The sequence below is a fragment of the Centruroides vittatus genome, unplaced genomic scaffold, assembly GCF_030686945.1.
Source record: "Centruroides vittatus isolate TY-2023 unplaced genomic scaffold, ASM3068694v2 contig_1159, whole genome shotgun sequence".
Taxonomy (NCBI): Eukaryota; Metazoa; Arthropoda; class Arachnida; order Scorpiones; family Buthidae; genus Centruroides; species Centruroides vittatus.
Window position 1 is genome coordinate 805,564 of NW_027120745.1, and position 24,089 is coordinate 829,652.

Genomic DNA, 24,089 nt, shown 5'->3' on the forward strand with positions numbered 1-24,089 from the left:
AATTTTAGCTACATAAATGTTTTTGGGGAAAATAAAGTTATGTAACTAACGCTTCTCCCACACCGGATTGTATAAACAAAATTAAATACCTTCTAAAACCGATAACCGGCGTGAAACAAGGCTCTACAACAGGAATTGGCGTTTATCAATAAAATAGCAAGAGAACACGGTTACAGCAACATCGTAAAAAAGTTATATAACCGGCATCTCCATACAAGCAGTAGAACGAACCAAGAAAGCGTAGTGAAAAAAAAGATGCCAGAGAAGAAAACACAGAAAGGACCCCAGTGACATACAACCCACACCTAAAAACAATATACAACGCAATTGCGAAGAAAAAGGGAATTAAAATCGCTTATCGGAGAAACCCTTCCATATACAGCCTATTGAGAAACGGAAAAGACGCACATAACCCGTATAGACTTCCGGGAGTATATAGTATCCCTTTACAAGACGACAGATGGCAGAAACAATTATTGTACATAGGGTCCACTAAACGCCCACTATGCACTAGAATAAAGGAGCATAAATCCGATATTACCCGCCATAAATACACAACGGCATTGTCCACGTATGCAACAAACCCGGACATAACACCGATTTTTAACGAGGCAAGAGTGATCCGCACCACCCAACATCAAGAACATCCGAGAACTTTGGAAGAGAAATTTACAAGGCCGATCGCACAACAACATGCATCAATTTCAAAGAAGAAATGAATCTCTCTACTGCTTGGCAATTTTTATTGGAAGAAAGGTCATAAATCGTTAAACGTCACACGTAATTATCATAAGATGCGCGCATCGTTTTCCCAACGGAATAAAAGAAATTTAAATGTTTAGAATGGCATGCGGTTGCCGCACGTACCCGAACTTTTAGAAACGGAACACGTTCCATTTATTTAAACTATTCGATTATCAAATCCGGTTCCAGCAAAAAGAATTGGCCCGAGGAAGAGCCCAGGAGGGGCAGCGAAAACTTTATAGTTTAGTAAGTTAGTTGTTAAAATTGTATTTGTATAAGTAATATTTGTTTAGACAAAATATTGCTTTTGTGTAAAACTGCCAACTTTTTACAGTTCGGTGAGAACGGGAGTGAAATGAAAGAGAAAAACTAGGCAATAGATCAACAAGTGTGAGTGAGAACTCGTCACTACTGCAATTGCAATTTTTCTTCAGCCATCTATCACAATCGAGCATTGATGTTTTCTGCTCAACTGTGAGTACAAGCGATAAGTTCTAGGCACAAATACCTGTACTCTACTCTAGGTACTGTAAAGTATCTGTACTTCTGGGAAATGAAGAAAATAAATATATTTCTGGGACAATTTTGCATAACAATATTAAGGCATTGATTTCTATTGCTGGATAGTCCCAGATAAGAGGGTAAGAGTTAAGTACACAGCCAACAATCTTGGATAAAAGCCAAGCAAACTACAAAAGAATATTTCAATCAAAAGGCAATATGAAAATATTCGAATTTAGTTTTATTGTTACTTTTTATCGGGGATATTTTTATAACATTTTTGTTATATTAAGAAATGTTATTAACCAGTTATTGGATGGCATTGATTTGTTTTGATTACTCACAGTTGGTGGACACAATAAGGTCTAGTTGTCTTCAATATTTGTTTTAAGACAGTGGTTCCCAACCTTTTCTAGGATGCGGAACACTTCTTAAGTAATTGAATCATAAGCGCAACACTTACTTAAGTTAATATGAAATACATAAGCTTGTCATCAGTTATTTTATTAGAATTGAGCAGTTATTATTCAAAATCTCTACTCGTATTATTAACGCCAATTCTAAGACAGGAAAAAATATACCTAAATAACTTTAATGGGAAACTTGTGCCTGATGTTTTTTACATATTTCATTCAGTTTTTATCATTGCCTTTATCTTATTCGAAACAGTAGTACACTCCGTAAGTACGAGTCGTACAGTACATATATATTTAAGTTTATGAAAATTTTATGATTTTAATTTTTTGATATTCGGCGGCTCGAATACGATTGTACACTTTCCGATTTGCGACTAAATCTGCGGAACACTTGGGAGATGCTTACGTTGGGAGACACCGGTTGGGAACCACTGTTTTAAGATATTATTTAAATAAAATCCTATTAGACATTTCGTTGAAATTAATTTTAAATTTCTTAGGTCGATTACGAAATGGTTTTAAATCGAACGATTTTGACAATATTACTTTACTGGCTGTTACGTATTTTCATATAAATAATCCAAATTGTGTGTAGGGAAAGTATTGGAATCGCGTCAGATTCGACCTTCCGACTTTTTTCCAAATATCCACGTTTTGAAATCTCCCGAATCCCAACGGCAAAAAATTCGTAAATACGTACCGCGTGTGTTGGCATCTGTTTGGTGTAATAACTCGGGACGAAACTCGTCTTTACCCTCAAAATTAAACATTTCTATATTTTTAATTATTATAAAATGACAAAAAGTTTTATAACAAAATCTCGTATCGGCCCGGGAAGTTACGCGACTCATTACGCCGAACTTTTCGGTTAGCGGGGCGCCAGTCATCTTTACTACTGTTCTTAGCCAAATCCGTGTTTAAATTTATATGTTTAAATTGTGACGGAACAAAGAAATAAACTTACCGCAATTAATTCCGTGTTTTGATTACGACATCCGGTTTCGGGGTCTCTCCGTGTTTACTGGTTTCGTAACCGGATTCTTATATCGTTTTTCGGTACGCTTACCACCTTATTTCGCCACGTTTCGTGTCGCATCGGTCGATGTTCTCGCACGGTGTCTAAACTACTCTTTGGATTCCACTGCCGCGGAAGAACACCTCCCACAGTGTGTGCTTTACTCGTAACCCGACTTTCAAATCTCTCGACCACTCTGTCCGCACCACCTAATTTACGACGAATACGTATACGAAAGAATAATACAAACGGGACGCGTATGATCATTCCAACTGACAATCCTTCCGGGATTATTTCTAACTCACTATTTAGGATTCCAATTTCTAGGAAAAAACAAATTCATCTCGGATTGACAAATGCCCTATTCTAGAAACCATTTTAAATCGAACAACAAACTGTACATCACGAACAATTACGCCCAATTTTGAAAAGACGTAACAATAGCCGATTTCCAGGCACGTGGCTTCTGCCCAGCAACGCGATTTACATAAACGCGCGACGTTGTATAGGCAACAACCAGAAGCGGTTTATGCGAAGTACATTGAAAATAAATAAAAAGATGTCATTTTTACTTTTATTATCGTCACGATTTCTATTTTACAACGAAATAACGCGGAATTACACGTTATACTTAAAATACGAAACTACCGGGCGAAATTTAACTTTCGCTATTATCCGTATGCGAAATTACGCTGATCGTTTACGATATCGCACGTCGATTACCATACATTGTTTAAATACGTAATCGACTTCTATAAATTTAATACAATCTTAGGAAAAAGGTTAAGTTCGCGTTCTAATCGACTTTATAGTAGAATTAACGTAAAATGAGGTAAAAATTGAGATGTAGACGCGAATCGCATTTCGTCCATTGACTGGCTCCCGCTAACCGAAAAGCATTCGAGCAAATTAAAGTACAAAATAGTGGAATAATGTACTATTGTACTATAACTAATAACATTTATTCAAAAATTGATTATTAAGAAAACATCGAGAACAAATCTTCGAATGTTTACGATGAACTCGTCACAAATAAAATACTGCACAAAATATTTTCTTGATCGGCACATTCGATGTGTGCCTAATCCTTACCGTACCGAGTCTCGATGAATGAATATCAGATTAAATATAGTGCAAGGTCCAGATTAAGACCTTGCGTATAAAAAAACCTAGTTGTTTTTTCCCGTTTCTTCACCGAAAGTCCTTTACAATGTGATCATCCATACTCATATTTTTTGCCAACTCGGATTGCTCTCGTTCGACCTACTATTATTATTTTAGGAACAGAAAGTGTCGAAGCTGCCCGTCCTTAAGTTATATTGTTCGCCAGAACAGATCCATTTTACTTTCTCTCTTAATTGAGAAAGAAAACTCGGACCTTTTCCTTAAAAATTATTTTTAGTTGGTACTGTACGACTCCCCATTTATAAATTGATGTTTTTCGCGTTACGACAGAAATAGTTTTAGAAAATTTGCTTTTTAGACTTTGAAAAATCTGGCAAGGGCTCTCGCTCGACTTTCCTGGTACTCGAATAGGAGGATAAGGAAACCAAGAAGAAAACCCAATAATTTTCGTTACTACTAAGATTATGAAATTTAAATAAATACTCGAGAGGTAATTTTGCTGAATCATGATAAATATATATTTTTAAATAGAGAAATTTATCACCCTCTGTTCTGTTTCGAAGATGATTCCTACCTCGGGATATGGTGATACGTATCGGTCAAAGGGTATAGAATCCCGAAAAATTCCGGGGCAATAATTGGAATACAAAAAGACAAGACTCCTTCAAAGCGCGAGTATATTGTATGCAATTATTTATTATTTTTACCTAAAGTAGAAAATACTTGCAGTACAGTATATTACCTATTATTTTCACAAACAAACACAATTTATTAAAGCTTGACCGTGACCGTTGCATTTGTAGATTCCTGCATTTCCTGCTGGATTTTTGCTTGTTTTCGTAGTGCGTAATTACGTACACCCAGTTTACGTAGTTGAATTTAATAATGCGATAGTTGTTATAGCAGTAACTACAAAGAGGCGTTTACTGTAGTAAAATAATTCTAAAAACCTCCAATTATTCGGAACTAATTCTTGTCTTTAGTTATTTCACCTGTAATGTGAAATGTTTATATCGAGCCCACGCGTATTTCTCGTATGTAATTGTTTGTAAATGCGTGTAGTTACGCGGTTACCACGATTAAGGTAATCACCAACTCCGCAGTTATAGCAATTTGTAATCATTTTAAACTCTAATTTATAAATTAAACTTCGCGCATCTTTAAATTACCTAGAAATGTTAACTTCTTACAAATTTAAACTAAAGTATATGCATTAAATCATATGCTTCTGTGTCCTTATCTTATAGTATAGTATTTAAAATGTCTATTCGGATTTGATTCAAATTGATAACAAATAAGAAATATACCAGGCATCAAATTTTACAATAGGTGTGTAGATAATTGCATAATAATATTTGATAAAAGAAAAACATGAGAAATTAATATTAGAACAAGCAAACAATACAAAAGGAAATATACAGTTTGAAATTGAAAGAGAAAAACAGAACAGTCTTAACTATTCAGACGTAACAATAGAAAGAAAAAACGATAAATTAATATATAAAAAATATGTAAAGCCTATGCAAATACTTAAGGTAATTGATTATAAATCAACAGTTCCAATAAGTATAAATACATTTAAAATGTATGTAGAAAATATAAAACACAGAACAACTAAAATAGAAACTCATAGAAGAAATAGTTACAATGTTTATATTAAATAATTATCGAAAATTTACACCGAAAAACTGGATACAAAAATTAGAAACGAAGAACGGCCAAAAAACAATTTGATAAAGAAAAACGGTTTGTAAAATTGATATATATGCCTAAATTATTGGAAAGAGTTAAAAGAGTAATTGCTAGTAAAAGAAATTTAATACCAGATAAAACAGATTGGACCAAAAAGTATCTATTTTATAGAAATGATAAAAAATATGAGATTATAGAAGAAAAAGTGTGGTATATTCGCTTAATTGTAATTGCGAAGGAAAGAAAACAAAAAGAAAATACATTTAAAAGAACATATTCCAGCCATTAAAAATAATTATGCAAATTCGGCAGTAGCAGAACACTGTAATACGACTGGGTGTGAAATGGATTTAAGTACTGTAAAAATAAAGTAAAAAGAAAAGAATAATTTCAAAAGGCAATCGTACGAACACATTTACCTAGCGAGACAACAGAACAGACTGAACAACAATATAGGAAGAGAAATCCATCAATCCTGGAATAGAATCATTGACAGAAGGAATGACATAAGAGAGAGCATCCGTAATGAGTTACAGTTCAAGTAAAAGTTGCAAATATGTTTAAAATATACTTTAATGATGTAACTTATGTTTATTACTATTACACAGGCATCTAAGAAATATAACGAGAGCAGCTCTGTTTGTAATTTTGATTTTCCAAGTGTTTAAAAATTGACGTAATTGCTTTTTATTGTCGGGATTTTATAAATTTATATGGATTTTAACGATCCATTTTAGAAAATACCGAATGTAGACCCGTCGACGAGGGACGAACTAGTCCGAAACACAATATCGCGTGCGCCTACCGGTGGAAAATAAAGACCGTTTGTTTTTTTCTGATAAGCTTTCTTGACTTTTGCCGAAAAAAGATGTCGGTATAATGTCCCGTTAATAAAATAAGTCCGAGTAGCCGTTTTAAATACTACACTAAAGTACAGTAAAGCGTCGATAAGTGGAACGTCGGTAAGTGGAACGATTTTCAGTCGGACTGTGTCGTGCCGAATCGAACGTTTTTGATACTAAATTTACTTCTAAAGTATAATTTTCATGTTTTTTATATTCTTCAATATATTTATTTTGTTTGTACAAAATGCAGAAATAATTTTTAACGATACGATAGCCTCGATGATTATTATAAAAATTTTCGTTAGGCTTAAAATCGACGAAAATTCAACGCGAAGCGACACGCAACGGAGAAAAATTTGAACATCGGACAGGTTAATGTATTTTTTCGTACAAAGTCGGAAACTGGAACAAATCATTAACTGGAAGGACCCCAGTCCCCAATTGGTTCCACTTATCGACGCTCTACTGTATATGCAAATTACTTTATTTGTTAGGAAAAAGAAATTTGTTCTACCAACCATTACTGCATTATATGTTAATCCCAATATATGGATAGATTATGAGAATGAGAAAAAGCATTTGTCTGAAAACAGCAAACAGCTAAGGATTCCTATTTACAAAAGTAGAAATTTTAAGACTTGAATATTTACATCTTTTTAAATTATAAAAATAATTATTTTGAATAAGAAATGTAAATAAACTAAGGCTGCATGATTGGAAATATACATTTATTAATATTCATAAAAATAGTATATACATAAAAATGATATTTATATGCACAAAACGGCACATGCATCTTTTACAATATCAAGTATGCAGTTTTTTCCTTTATGTATGGTCAACTCTTCAATGTTTATCAGTCTTTAGATTAAAAAAAGTTAACAAATTAATGTCAAAATAATTTCTGTAAAAAAGTAATAAATAATAAAGAAACAAAATATATTTTTAAGCTAATTGTTACATATGACAATCGCCGATGCTTTAATATGAATTTCCAAATTTTTCTCCTTTTTAGTTACGTAATAAGCGGCGTATGATTCTGACTAGATTATTGCCGATGAATAATTTTTGTAAGCTTACGATTCGCGATGACTAATTTAAAACATACCGTCGTGAATGCCGATGGGTATCAAAACCAAAAAGAATATAACTACGTTACGGACCAGATACCTCCAATCTCCGGGAATGGCATACTTGACGAGAACTCTGGTGAGGTGATGCACTTCGTGGGCGATGCATACGAATATAAACGAAGTGACCATGACGTTAAGCACGGGATAACCGGGCACCAAAACCAGAACGCCGTGAGTGTCGGCGGCCAACCAAATGTGATACTGAGCTATGAAGAGCTAAATAAAATAAAATATAAATATAAATTATAAAATTCCTACGGATTTGTCAAATAAGTGATTCCGCCGTCCGAGGACCCGAATATCTTTCTCTAGAAGTATTTATTTCTATCGAAAGATATTCGGGTGCTCGGATCTATTAAAGAAGTGCGCATTGCAACGTGTAGAGATCCCCGGAATGTTTGCGTACGTCAAAACCTATAAGGACTCTTGGGTGAATCTTTGTTGTTAACAATTAGCCTAATTGCCCCTTATTTACTGGAAAAAGTTCTAGCAAAGTGGATCGACAGTCCAATCATAGATTACTAACAGTGTGTTAAAGGAAGTGAAGCTGACCTAGTGTATACTTGCAGTATGTCTTTGAATCGTGAATCATTATACCCTAGCATTAAACAGGACCTTACCTTCTAAGAGTTGTTAATGGAAAGTGGTCTTCAAAATCTTGACTCGAAGAAACTCTCTTCCCTAGCCACAACCATATTTATATGTCAATAAATATAAATCACAAATTTATATATGATTTATATTTGTCATGAATTTTTGACTATACAATCTATAGGAAAGATGCCTCCTTAAGTGAAGTGAGTGTAAAGGGGCCCCTTTACACTCACTTCACTTAAGGATCCAGCTAATTAACAACACCACTATTTAAGGCTCTGATTAAGAGAACTTTGGATCTATGCTCTAATTAAAAATATTTGTAGAAAGATCTACACTTCCTATGGGAAACAGTAAATCAGCATGGTCTTAGTGGCTTTTATTTTGATAAACTTTTTGTAAATACAGTGAACAGGGATCACAGAAAAATTATCACCACCAGAGAAAAGCATAGGGCAGTATTCCACTACATACTGAATTGAAAAGCAGATTTCTATAAATACCTAGAGAATCTTACCAACAAAAAACTTGCCATTAAGAGAAATTTAACTGACTGTTTAAGGATTGATAGAGACAAGAGGAAACAAAATCCCTTACACAGGATAAAGAAAAACAACAAAAAGTTCTATGTAGATATGACTGAAGATTGTTGGGTATAGACTTACAAAGCAGAAATAAAATGCAAAGAAAAATAAAAAATTATGCCGTTAGCAGAAGAAAGTCTAAAGACAGAAGTATGGTAGAGTGGAAGAGAACCATATAGAAAATTAGAGGAAAAAATAACATAAGACACATTTGGTAATAGCAGTTGCTCTACAACAGTTTGTAAGAATTTAGGAACAATGGAGAAAGAAAGAAAAAGATACTAGCACTCATACTAACATAGTATCATGATGACAGAATCTATGATTTTAAAGTATGCACTTTTAGAGACAAAAGTTAACAGAAGGATCCCGATTGTAAAATTTAACCATAAGATTGTCCTGCCGACAGAGTATTTAGAGTAGTCACGAAAAAAGTTAGAATGTCGGCTACCGTTGGAAAAAAATTTGAGACGATGCATCGTCGTGTGCACATTGTGAAAATTTAGAAGTCGTGTTCTAAATTTTCACAATGTGCACACGAATGCATCACTTCTAAATTTTCATTCATAAACCACATAATGGACACCGAAACAAAATTGTATGAGCCATGGAGGATGCCACGTTGCTTTCCATCATAAACTACTACAAGTGACAATTTCTGCCACACAACAGCATCCACTCTGGCAGGAATATAGGAATGAATTCTGCAGGAATTTTTAAATGGATGCTGCTTGCATGAAGTTATGCACAGGAATAAAAGAATGTACAGTACCCATAGCTGATGTAGAGACTTTATGTCTGCCTTAAAAATTCATTCTCATACAAACATGTAATCAATGTCAACGATGCAAAAACCCATCCTAACATGTGGAAATGGTATCTACATACTAAGAGTACAAGCATATGAGAAGTAATGAGCGCACAGTGGAAAATGTATAGGAATCCTTTATTATTTATTATTATTTACAATTAACTTATAATTCTTATAATTATTTTTCTTGCTGTAAGTGGATTTTATCAAAGAATACCATGTCATAGCATTTAAACTTTAAGTCTTAGGTTTTCTTAACCATTGATGGTTTTCAAATTATCAGAATTTTGTGGATGTATTCAAATTTAGTTTTTTGAGCTGCCTCTGAAGATAAGCTGTTTAGATTGAAAGTACTAAGGCATTTTTGTAGTTTTCTGTAACCTTTTTAAATGAATAAATAACTAACTAAATATAATACTCTATATTTTCTATATTTTTTTAAACAACAGTAGGATTAAAAACTCATAAAACTGAAGAAGACTACTGGCAACAAATAGAAAATTCATCCATGCTAAGAAACTTAATTGAATACGTTTGAATTCACTTCAGTTACGTAAAAAGAAATTCTAAGTTCACTAGAATTGACTTTGTGATTCAAAAATATAATGTATAATTGAAAATGGAGGAACTGATGATGTTACAATTAAGTGAAATGAAAAATCTCAGAAAAACTTCCACCTGATTTTTTACTCAAATACATGTTTCACTAAAAGGATGATTAAACAAAAAGATAAAAGTTCAAAATTGTTTTGTCTAAATGAGTTTTTTATGGTCCTATATTTTTAATACATTGATTTATGACAGTTTTGCCTCAACCTAATCAAAATCCACATCTTAATTTTAACTTAACGAGTCATTAAAACTTCAATGCTTCAAAATTGGATTTTTAAGATAACAGTCAGTATAATTCTTCTTTATTCAAGAGACACTTTCAGCTGTGAAATGGGTTTAATGTATCTGTTAAATTCTAGTAAAGGTTGGTGAAACTAGACATTAGCCAGCATAGCCAATTTCTCACAATATTAAAATACCTCTAAGAAAGTTATTAAAGACTCAAACATAGCAAGAATTTTTTGTTATTTTAACAAACACTATACAGTTTAATGTATACTATTTACCTGATTTTATTTAATATTAATTATTTTATGAATGAAAGGTTATTAAAACTGACTGATCGAGAATCTAAAAATTTTTAAATGAATTTTTTAATATTGTAAATATATATCATTTTGGAATTTTACTCTTTATACATTATTAATTGTATACAATTTTCAACAAGTATCTGTATCAACAGAGACAGAAATGGACTAGGACTTTCCTCCTGGGAGAGCAGAAGTGGCATGGAATATTGTTTTAATGGAACAGGTGTTATCTGCCATTTCATCACTAAACAAACTGATTTTTAAACAATCAATTTTCATTAAGATATACAAGCAGAAAAAATTTAGTAAGAAGATATTACTATTTGGCAAACATTCAATTCATATTTAAACAAACAGTCAGTATAGGTAAAGGAATAAATTATTTCAGGATGGACAAGATTTCAGGGTATCTTATCCCATCCATGATCAGAGATTGTTTTTTTGTTTTGTTTGTATGGAAGTGATTGAACAGTCTATAAATTGACACCACCATTATTTTATGTCTTTTGTTATCAAAATGAATACTCTATTTTCCACATATAGCCTCTAAATATATATTATTTCTTTCATCATAAAAGTGTAAAAATAACAAATATTAATTATGCATTTAAAATTGTTAAGCTAAGGATAAATGCAATTGTTTCAATGGTATCAGATTATATAAACTAAATATTCATATTAAACTTGATATATTTACAGAAACAACATAATACAAAAAACTCACAAAAGTGTTGTTTATATTTGTTTTAATTTCCAAGATATAGGATAAATTTGGTTACAGTACCAAAACATAGTTCAATTCTGTTTTTTTTTTTCTTTCTTTCTTCAGGTTCATTTTATTTTCAGTTGCAAATCTTGGTTTATTAAATATACATTAATTTTTCATATTTTTAAAAATATTTTTCTGGGAAATTAACAACAATCAAACTATTCAAATATTTTGTAGTTGTTCATAAATTTTACATTGTTGAAAAATTTAACATACTTTTAAAGGCATGTTCTCGTATTTAGATTTTTTAATAATGGATTTTGGTTGAACACTTATATACATAAGGCTCAAATATTCTTGGAAATATGTTATATTTAATATATTTATACAATTTTTAATTTTTAATCAATCAATCAATTTCAAAAACTTCAATTTTCACAGAATATCAGAATTTCTTTTATTCTAGGTAATAAATTGGAACTTACCTCTAACGATATCCTTCCGAACCAAGCAAAGAATGTACTATACCTTGTACGAAGTAGACCACTTATATTCCTAAGAATTATATATGAAATTATCTGAAAAATTTTAAAGACAATCAGTTAAATGCTGAAAACTGAGAAAAATATAATCTCTTAAATGTCAGAAGTCTTTTAATAAATACTTTGGTTTATTTAATCTGTCACCTACACCAAATTTTATAACACAAGTGTGTGCTAGGCATCTGATACACTCTACAGTATGTTAATTGAACGAAAATAAAAATTATTATTATTATAATTAGTCTGTAGAAACAATTATATATATATATATATATATATATAAACAGTAAATAAAATGACCAGAAATTCATATTTGTATTTCAGTATAATGAATGTACTTTGGAGTTCCCCACAATTTTGTTATACTATCCCCATACTTTAAGTTTATATAAAATAAATTGTTATAATATAGCACTGATAATTATAAAAGTACCTTCAGCATTCAATATCACAAACCAAATTTTAAAATAGATTTATTGTACGTAAACAGCTAAACAGTGCACCATACCGAGAATAAGCATATATAATATATATCAAAATGCAATTTTTACCATAAATATACATCTAGCAATGATGTGAAACAACCTGTATAATGGTAGTGTAGTGTAAAATTTTCCAGAAATTTTTAAGAAAACAAATATTTTTTAAATTAGGAGATATTCAAATTGGCATAAACAAAGAGGCTACTGTATTTATTAAAGTACTTCGGTTACTTAATAGAATTTTTAAAACAAATTATTTGAACTAAAAATGATTAAATAATAAAACATATTGTTTTCAAGAACTTTTATATTTAATTTAATTAGTTTATTTTAAAATAAATAAAAATACTTACAGGAACAAATGAAATATAAGGATGAACTTCATTACATTCTGGTTTATTACGGCAAAGAAAGGCAAACGTTGCATATATCTATAAATTTTCGAGTTTTATTTTTTAATATTACAAAACATTTTAATTTTTACTTAATTACTTAATTAATTACTTTAATTACTTAATTTTTAATACTTACACCTATTCCTACAAAAGATGCCAAAGTAGCAGTAAGCGTTATTCCTCTAGAAAACAGATTTCCATGATTATGATCATCAAGGAATCTATATTGTTTTAAAAGATGATAGGCAAAGCCAAACAGCATACCAAAAGCCACACCCTATAAAAAATAAGAATGTGACATATAAAAGAAATCTTATAACTACCATTATTGAAGATATCTTAATATTACCATATACATATCTATATTTAAACCTTAACTCGTTGTCCTGCACTGTTCTACAAAAAATTTGTCAACTGTTTTTTTTATAGAATACTAGATTCTGATAAGAATAAGATATTCTACGAAATTCAATTGTAGTTTCTGCAACATATGAGTATCTAAACTGCTACATGCGCAATTCTATCTTTAAATGAAGTTTTTTACACAATTTTGATTTAACATGGTCTGAGAAAAGTTTAATTCTCTTTTTACTCAATTTGTTTTAATCTAACATATTTCAATAAATTTGCCCTTTTAGAAATCTTTAATTTTAATTCTAAGAAAAAATATTCATACTTCCTTTTCAAGAAAATTGCTCTTTTAATAGAATTTTTCTTGAATTGCATTTAAGGCTGCTGTAAATGTTCAAGTAAATTTTGATTCAAAGTTTGATGATTTGTTTGTATGATTGAGTTTCTTCCCCTTTCTTTCAATACGAAATAGTTTTTGTATGCCATTTGGTGTTAAAAGCTTGAGGTATTTTGGTATTTAATTGAAAGAGTCAAATAAAAAATAAAATTTATGTAAATAATATAAATTTATTAAATTTTGCCAAGAGGTAAGTTACAATTGTCTCTCCTCTCATTTATTAATTAACTAAAATTATTTTGTTTAAGCACATCTTATTATATTAATTGGTTCATTGTATTATTTTTTTTATTGATTTTTAAGATATGGAACCAATCTTCCACTTTTCCACACAGACGGTATGTTTTTTTTTTTTTTACACGGACTTTTTGAAGAATATATTCTACCAAATAAAAATAGAATTGGGTGCATTAAAATATATAAGCCATTGAAAGTAAAAGTGGTTTAAGTTACTTTTCATCTGTATTAAGAAATTTACACATAAATTTAAGTGCAATTTAAAAATTACTGTGGCTTTATTGTTGTGTTTTTATCATGGGTAAGTAAATATTCTTATTTCTTTACAACAAATATGTAAATAATGCTGTCAGGAACTGAAATTCAGCAGCAAGATACTTTTTAGAAAAACTAACACCACTTTCACTTTCAAGAGTTCAAAGGCAATATGAAATCCAAAAAATATCTTTTAAGAAGAGCCTTTTAGAGTTTCTCAATATTATTTACATTATAAACTTTTCAATAAATATACAGGGTGGTTCCAAACTATGGGGACAAACTTCAGGAGTGAATTTCTGGCAAGACAAGGAACAAAAATAATCCTATTAACATGTGTTTGGAAATGCATTGCTTGTCAGAAGACCTGTTGCAACCCCTTTGATTTGTGAATACTGCATATAGTGCTGTTAGGATACAGGCCAAAACCTTCAAAAGAGTGCATCAGTTCATGTTACAACATGTGACTACTTGCATTGAGACTTATGGAGGAACTTCACAAGCATCTACTGTGATTCTGCCTGAGCTATGTATGCCATATTGTTATGCAACATTACATCTTGTGTGCGGTTTGTAATGTCATCTCTATCTAAGCGCCAGTGCAATTCTGGGCATACAATTCTTCAACATGTTGAAATCAATAAAACTTATCAAAATTTTTGTTCAGTTAACAAAACTCATATGTCACTTAGGAAAAAAAAATTCAAAAAACTAGATCAGTTGTTGATGCACATATTCTAACATGAAGTTCAGTGACAGGATTATTTTGCAAAATGCAGTTGTTAATTGGCCACCACAATATTGTGATTTAACTCCATTGAATTACTTTTAATAGGGTTACATTAAATCTCTTGTTTCTTCCAACAAGACAAACTATTGACAACCTTAAAATGAATATCATTTGTGTTATTGGCAAGATACAGCCTGATTTAAGTGCTAGAGTCATTAAATATTAGATTAATCATATTCACTCTGTCAAATGACATCATGGGACCATTTAATTATTATTATTTTTCACGTTTAATGCCACTAAATATGCTAGAAAATAAAACAATTAGTACCACATTATCTTTGTACTTTTCATTTTATTTCAATTCAAAATTCTATCATTCTTATTGAAACCCTATATGTATGTATATATATAATTGGAATGACATCATTATTGTTAAAGAATTGAGAGATCATTCTTCTGCCAGGTTATTAGAACAGATATGTATATATGTGTTTTGTCAAATTACATAATTAATTTTAAAGATTCAGTAAAGCTAGACAAGAATTAGACTACAATTTCAGACTGCACTAATTTTAACAATCTAGCAAAACACTATGTTCAAATTCAGTTAATATATGCTATTTATACACCTCTTAACACTTTAGTATTATAATTTCTTTCTTGCTTTCTCCTGAAGGCAAGAAAGAAATTAAGTTGTTTGGCATTTTCCCCATTCTCTCTATATTAATTTACATGTCATTACATTTATCTTATAAATTTTATTATTATATTGTAAACAATACTCTAATATGAATTTATAACTTATTTATATGTCATATAATTTTAAGTGTTACAATTTAATTTATGTTAATTGATGAGCATTCCGTTTATGAATATTTGTGATTTTAAGCTAAAGTGACATACATCAAAACACATTTCTTTTGCAATAAATAAATTTGGCTTCCTAAAGACATCATTTTCATTGTTATAATTTAATATATAGTAATCAAATAAACAATAAAAAAAAAATTGCATATTATTGCAGAAACATAGCCTCCAATAAAAGACTGTTGTTCCTGGTGATTCGACATGATGGGAATGAAGACATTTTAGTCTCTTTTACGTACAGTGGGTGATTGGTTAATGAACACTTTCACGAAATATTTTTATGTTCAGACAACAAACACATGTTTGGTTAACAGACACTTCACAGAACAAACACAAGAAGAAGCGATGTAAAATAATGAATACCGATTGGTATTCCCTTGTCTTCAGGCAACAATTCAGGACTTTTCGGAGTGCGGAAGATGTTGACATCGACGCTCAATCCGATATATACTGATCGGATAGTATTCCTCCAAACTTTGAAATTTTCCTTTTTAATTCCAGCCTTTTATTTTTCTGACAGAAACAATTCTTTTATAGTATTCACGAGACTGTCGGATGAGCAGTTGTTAAGTTTTTATTTTCGAAACGTGAGAGTACAATAGCAAAGGTAGAGAGTGGGCAGAAGATGTCTGATGTTGCTGGGCGGTATGGCTTGAACAGGTCTATAGTAGGACGCAGTTCAATCTTATCTAAGAAAGATACAGTATAATCAAGACTCAAACAGCTAAAGGAGTAACAAAAATTACATCTGAGAAATAAAGAACATTGAAGAGCTCATAATGGAACCCGAAACTGATCTGATGACAGAAGAACGCCAAGAAACTTGGTGAGATATGTTTTATTCTGAAAAAGAGGATTAATGCCAATATCTGCTATTAAACATCTTTTGAAGAAGTGGGAGGATGTCAGAACGATGGTCTTAGAATGGTATCCAAACCAGGTTGAGGTTACTAGGCTTGGGGATCTCTACAATTACATTATTATTAATTACTTCTGAAAAATTCTGAAGAAGAGAGAAAAGTAATCGACATTAGACAGATTCTTTAACAACCACAAATGGGGAAAACATGACTAATAAAAATAAATGTAGTAAGAGAGTATATACAGGCAGTCCTCTACTTACAAACATTCGACTTACGAACAAAGCTGACAGATGGTGGGTTAAAGTGCAGTTGGTTATTTTTTATGTATAGTCAAGTTTATTTTTAAAGTTTTACGTTAAAACATTTACAGTGCATACATATATCATACATTTGTAGTTGTTTTAAATGAGTAATTTTAATAAATAATGTACATGTGATTGATTTGAATTTATACTTCCCTTTAACAATCTTAATTCAACATTATTCAAGTAACCTAAACATTACATAATTGTAAAAACAACGTTGTATTTGAGTTTTTGTGCCAAACATTGTCTTTTCGAGTTACGAACTTTTCGACTTACGAATGACCGCTACAAACGGATTAAGTTCGTAAGTAAAGGACTTTACTGTATTTTTTATTTTTTGGGGTCTCCAGAACGAATTAATCAATTCCTATAAAAACCTATGGTAAATCAATAATCGGTTAATGAACAATTCAGGTAGCGAACAAAGTCTTGGAACGGATTATGCTCGTTAACCGATCACCCACTGTATTTTTATTTTTAATGTATAAATCTGTCAGCCACACCAAAAAAGAAATTAACAATAATTTAAATACAAATAATTTTTTGATATTTAACATTATTTATTGTGACATCATCACAATGCCAGGCTGCAATTTTTAATCATATTTTTAATTTATTTAATTTAAAATACATGCTCTCCACCTCAAATTAGTAGTGGATTGCCTCCTGTACATCATACTTTTCCTTTATCAATAGAGTTGTGCTGGTCATCTATTAACTGCTTTCAGGGAAAGTTTTGAATTGAAATAACGTGACTTCCGGTTTGCGTCTCTTACGTAGGGCCTCCACCCCCTAAAGTTTCCATATCTGGATTCAAATTCCATCCATCTAACTCCTTTCTCAAGATTAAGGAAAGACAGACAGCCAGATGGATGACAGTGGAAATTTATGTCTACAATTGTTCAAATTACAGCCTAAAAATATATAATAAATTTATTTAGTTCACTTACATATCGATCAATCTTCCAGCGAAACCACCATTCCTTTATAGAATCATCTGTTGTGACAAAGAGTGCCTTCCATGGCCGAGTAACAAATATTTTTTCAAAGAAAACCTATAAAATAAAAATTACAATAATTTTTAAAATTGCAATGATTTATATTGTAGTTTTGCAATTTTTATTGTAAACTTACCTCTGACATATATAATACAGTTACAATGCTAAATAGAGCTACAAACTTCAAAACTATATATAAATACTGCAAAGGGTTAACTGAAACAAAAAATTGGCAAATTTATTACTATTGTCTCTACTCTACAAAATTAAAAAAAAAAAAACAAAGTTTATATACCTTCTGCAGAAGTACTAGTCACGTGTGGTATTGTTGCCATTGTAACATAAATTATTAGAAACCAAAATGATACTAATGGAACAAAGTAATAAAATTGGTATGGCCTGTTCATGCACAGGCAGAGTGTGACTACAAGGAGATTTAGACGAAAAAGAACCTTCAAATAAATGCATAAAATATTTGTTCTATCAAAAAGTTTTAATACATATTTAGCAAATTAAAATAGCATATCTACCTGCCAAAATCTTATAAGGCCATAATCACCTGTATGCCAAAAATATGTGAAATGACCGTAACCAGTGAGAAATAAATATGAAGTAACCAACACTCGAACATGCATATATATTGGTAAAACCTATAAATAAAAATTGAAATACTTTTTATTATTATTAATAAAAATATTGAAGCTGTATTGTTACTGGAATAATTTAAATTAAAATAACTGACAACCATTTACATAACTACAATCCATGTCCGAAAAGTTCTGGGGCCGACACTATTCACATTAGCAATAATGTTTGTGACAGTATACACAATCATCATTTGGGGATTAAGTTATGAATTTTTAAATTGTATTAATTTGGCTAATTGGTTCTGAAAAGTTGTAGCCAAACATAATATAGTTTAGTCAAATTGAAATGGTATAAAATATTTTTTACTTTTTAAAATACAGTAGAGAGTCAAAAATCGGAATCAATTGGGGACTGGGGTGGTTCAGATTAGTCATTTGTTCCGATTACCAATTATGTACGAAAAAATATATTAACCTGTCCGATGTTCAAATTTTTCTCTGTTGCGTGTCGCTTCGTGTTGAATTTTCATCGATTTTAAGCCTAACAAAAATTTTTATAATAATAATTGAGGCTATCGTATCGTTAAAAATTATTTCTGCCTTTTGTACAAACAAAATAAATATATTGAAGAATATAAAAACATGAAAATTATACTTTAGAAGTAAATTTAGTATCAAAAACGTTCGATTCAGCACGACACAGTCTGACTGAAAATCATGCCGATTACTGGCGATTCCGATTAACGACTCTCTACTGTATTACACATTTAATGTTTGTTTCTTGGCAAAATTAGGCAACAAAATTTGTACCCGAATATGACAATTTGTTGCCATTTGGGGCTAAAGAATTAGAAGTAACTTAATGCCTACATTATTGCTAATGATCATGTGAGATTCAGCACTACATAAGTTGTTTACTTAACTATATCCTAACATAACTTTCTACCAGTACCATTTTGTTGAATAACTGTCAACTTTCACACCTGGGAGTTAATCGTTCGGTAAGTTCTCAGCAGCTAAGTGACGCTTTCTTATAACCTCCCGACCTACTGTCACAAGTTCATCAGTTGAATATAACATGGAACCGAATTTTGGGCAGTCGTCGCCCGTGCCTCAAACGTGTCAGTCAGTTCAGGAACCTCCTATATCACATTAACAGATACTTTCCCTATTCTCCATACGAAGAGATCTCCTATTCCACTAACCGATATTGCCAAATCTCATTCCCAAGATATCACCTATTTCCGACTGTTCTTATCATTGAACTGTCCTCACAACCCTACAACCGAAGACGAACCCTTGTAGAGGGATGTTACAACAGAACACCATCCACTCCAGGTATTTATCGCCACGCAAATCTCATGTAAACTCTCGAGAGAGAGGACCGTGAAATTAGGCCCATCTAACCCTATTTTAGCTATTACACTTACTATCAAAAATTTATGTATTGTAATGTAATGTTTTTCGTCCTTTACAAATAAACGTTGTTTCGTTAACCTAGTCTCAGCGTGAGTCACTTCCAGTGCACTGTCTCTCACTCCATCCCAAACCCAATTGCCCGTGCACACACCCGCTTGCATGACCGAAGCAACATGCTGTCTCGGTTTCCGTGTCAATCGAGACGCGGTGGTGTCTATCCCGACGAGGCACTAAAGAGGTGCCGACCGTCCAGTCACAATCACATTCAAATAATTCACTCCAACAGTGATACGCTGTTGCTGACATCCTGTAAGATTGTTGAAAAAACTTTGTGAAGCATTTCCTGTAATGCTTCACAAAGTTTTTTCATAAACTTCAATAGCCAGAATTTTCTTTTGGGGGCTCATTCCATAAAGTTTATTTGGTGGTGGCCTGAAGACCAAAGTGGTTAACATCTTGGTCTTCAGTCCATCATTTTGCAGCTGACATTTCTACTGAAATTCAGAAGAAACTTTAGCCTCATAAGCTTACTCCCTGCCTTTGAAGCTTATGAAGCTGTACATTGCCTGAATAACTTGAATGCCAGCAAGGCAATAGTTTACAATGCTTTTGAAAAGTATTAATATGATGTGTTTTTCTATATTATCATCATCATTCTAAACATAACTGTTAAAATAATTTAAAATTTAATTTAGAAAATTATAATCACCTGACTAGCACCAGTCATATGATAAATTAATATAACTAGTTGCATCCAGCCTTTCCATTCATCTGTTTGATCTCTATGTAATACTTTTGTCTGTAAAAAAATGAACACTTATGATTACAGATTCTTTCCAATTTTTGGTTCAAGATGATTTAATAATTATAAAATTACATACATTAAAAATTAATATTCATGGATCTCATAAAAAAATCTCTTTAAAACAAAATAAAACTTATTTTTAACATAGTAATACTTTACTAATTTGACACTTAATAATCCAGAATGTCCAGTAATCTGACACTTTCTGAATAGTAGTTAACAATCTGGCATGTCAATATTCTACAAATTGGAATTCTTTTTAGATATGTGGCATGCTGAAGATCTGAACTGAAAAATGAAGTGAAGATGGATGTGGCTAGACATGTCAGATGATCAACTGCAGAATCAAGAGCAGCATGATTGAGAACAATGATTTAATTTTTACAGTGCTTTGTTATGAAGAGTCAGACACTTTCAGCCATGCTTTCCTGTGCCTAACACATGTTTATGCCACAATTGTTGAACTAACTGGTGCAAATATCTAGACTAAATCCTATAAATAAAAAATCACCCTACTCATATACCAATCAAGGCAACTAGGAAAGAAGTCCAAGTAAGGCTTATCAAACAAACTGAGGTAACATTTTGTTAGAACTTCATCAAAATGATGTCTTCAGCAAAACAAATGACCAAAAAAGAACATGATCTAAGGAAAAGTTGATGGTTGAGTCTATAAAGGCCTTCCTTTATTAAACCCAAATAAATGGCGAAAAAAGCCCAATAGAACCTCAACAAAACTACCCAAGATCATAGACATGGCCCGTGATAGCAAAATATGCAGTACACTGCAAACTTTGTTACTTCATTTGATAATCCTTGTGTAGTACTCTAGGCCACCAAATTATGGCAGCATAGGCAATTTTTGGTCAAACAACCATAGTATAAACCCAAAGTAGGATATGAAGTTGCAAACCCAAAGATTTACTAAGAATATTTCTACCCAACTAAAAGATATGTCTGGCTTTGCTTAGGACCATTTCCAGGTACAAAATCCATAAATGGCTACAGTTAAGCATTACCTAAAGATAATTAACTGAAGAATTAAACTGTGAGAATGGATTCATAAAAACCCCTCAAAGCCCTTCTGCAAGTAAAAAGAACAATAACAGTTTCGTCAGGACTAATTTGTAGAGACAGGACCTTCTTTGAAAGGGCCTGTCTCTACAAATGAGACAGGTCCTTTCAAAGAAGGTCCACCAGAGTGCTGGAAAATTTCCCAACACAGAGTAGAACAATATTATCTATGTAATGCATGAGATAGGTTGCTACTACTCAGGCTCAGAACTATCAGTATTAAGATCTCTAAGCGACCATCCATGATAAGACACCACAGTAAGAGTAAAAAAACATCACCTTGAAGCAGCCTTGCACAACAGATTCTCTTAAGGAAATTCCAAAAAGGGAGATCACTGCACTGAAATGACCAAACATAATGTCAGTCCAGTAAACAAGAACAGAACTGACATGATTAATGTTCAAGTGCAAATATTTATTAGCATCATAAGAAACTTTTTCAAAAGCATCCTCAATATCAAGAAAAACAGCTAATGCAATTTCCTTGACATCCACAACTTTTTCAATTTGAAAGATAAATTGTGTTAAGCAATCTCACAACACTTGCCATGTTGATAAGTAAACTGAATGGAATGGAGTGGCAACCTACTCGGGTTAATGTTACCTTAGGTAGCCAAGATGGTGGCTCGTCTCTGATTGCAGCAAGGAAAGTGAAATGCATGTTATAACCTAACCTAACCTATTCTAATAATTTGGTTATTGATAATTATGGTAATTTATTAAAATAGATTAGGTTAGAACGTGCGTTCCACTGTTTCCTTGCTGGAATCCGAGACGAGCCGCCGTCTTGCCTACCTAAGGTAACATTAACCCCACTCGTGCTACAACTAACCCCTTTAGGTGCTATCAATGAGCTTCTCCAATGTTTTTAACATAAAACATATTATACAAATGATCTAAAAGCCTGACTTTAGAGTAAGACTTCTTCCCAGGCTTGGGATTAAGATATTAACTTTAGTAAAAATACATAGAAAGACTAAAATGTCTTCGCTCTTGCCATGTCCAATCACTGGGAACGACAATCTTCCACTGCAGAGATGACCTTTCTTTAGAAGCTACAGCCCTGCATAAACATGTAAAACATTTTAAATATTGTAATTTTAATTGTTTTGGGCTTGTCACCAGAGAACTTTTACACCTTTGCATGTTTATGCAGGGGCGTAGCCTCTAAAGAAAGGTGTCTCTACAATGGAATATTGTCATTCCCAGTGATTGGACATGGCAAGAGTGAAGACATTTTACGCTTTCTACATATTTTTACTAATGTGTAAATCCATCAGCCAATTTTTTATATATTAAATGATATTAACTGGCTGCTAAGCCAAATGCTAGATAGGCACAATAGATATGACAAAGATTAGGAGCCAAAATATCATCTCCAAACTGCAGGTGAGCTAGAATATAATCATCAAGCCCAGCTGACTTATATAGTAAATAATTTAACTGCACATTTGATATTAAAAGTGGAAATCATCAATACAGCCAAAGTCCAAGATTTCCTAATGAGTCTAAATAAGGGCTTAGTAAACACCAAAAATTCACTAGAATCATCAATTCTAGAGCCTGGAACATGAGCCTCAAGTAAACAAAGGTTAGTTTCCCAAGCAGAAGTGAAGGACTTGTCACTGGAAAAAAATCAAAAAATCCAGTTTAGAGCAGGATTCCTTAACTAAAATCTTCATAAGGCTGAAATTGCTAGAAACATGACAAATAATTGAGCAATTCCTCCACAAAAATTTTTTCCTTCTTAGAACTTTTTTGTACTGAATGAGAGCTTTACAATAAACCTCTCACTCATTAATACATTTAGCTTGATTGAACTTCCAAGTAGAGGACTCCAGAGAGCTAAACTCCTTGTCCCACCAAGGAATCAAACAATGGGTAAGCAAAAGTAACCTATTTTGGAAGACAACCACTCTTTGTATAGTAAATCTTTCCTGGGTTGCAAAAAAACCACACTTTTTAAGCTAGAAGCCAAATAAGAATAAATATAAAACACATCATCAATCTGCTTCTTAACCATAAGAAGCCAAAATGAGATCTAAAATTTCTTCATTCCTGGAAGTTTCATACGTAGGCTTGATACATTGATTCAAAATAACAGGTCAGCATGTATCAAGAAATCAGAAGAAAATTTTCTCTGATATTATTTTCTTTCATCCCAGAAACTGTAGTGTGCATTTTCACCATGGCCAATTAGGAGAGAAAGATGACTGGTGGAAAAACTCCAAGAATCTGACAAGCAGGTTATAAGTAGTAAGGAAGATAAACAAGAAAAATCTCTTTGACATTGTCTCCTACCACCAATAAATATATGGAAGCAGATCTAGTGACCAGAAATCCAAGTTTAAAAAATATCTGAATCCATTTACAGACAAAAGTGAAAGTTTTCCAATCCTTATCAGACAGAAGATAGGAGAGTATATAAATCATATAAACCCTAACTTAACCCCTGAATATCCAGGGTT

General features: G+C 31.9%; 1 protein-coding gene across 1 annotated transcript in view; it reads right to left on the reverse strand.

The window, feature by feature from the left end:
- Positions 1-7,045: 7,045 nt before the first annotated feature.
- LOC136980216 (N-acetylneuraminate 9-O-acetyltransferase) overlaps positions 7,046-24,089 on the reverse strand; it is a 45,290-nt gene continuing 28,246 nt past the window's right edge. Inside the window, 8 exon segments of the mRNA XM_067276306.1 lie at positions 7,046-7,687; positions 11,797-11,889; positions 12,689-12,766; positions 12,867-13,007; positions 17,689-17,793; positions 17,873-17,952; positions 18,032-18,386; positions 20,452-20,541. Coding sequence (XP_067132407.1) covers positions 7,436-7,687; positions 11,797-11,889; positions 12,689-12,766; positions 12,867-13,007; positions 17,689-17,793; positions 17,873-17,952; positions 18,032-18,386; positions 20,452-20,541 — 1,194 coding nt within the window. The 3' untranslated portion in view covers positions 7,046-7,435.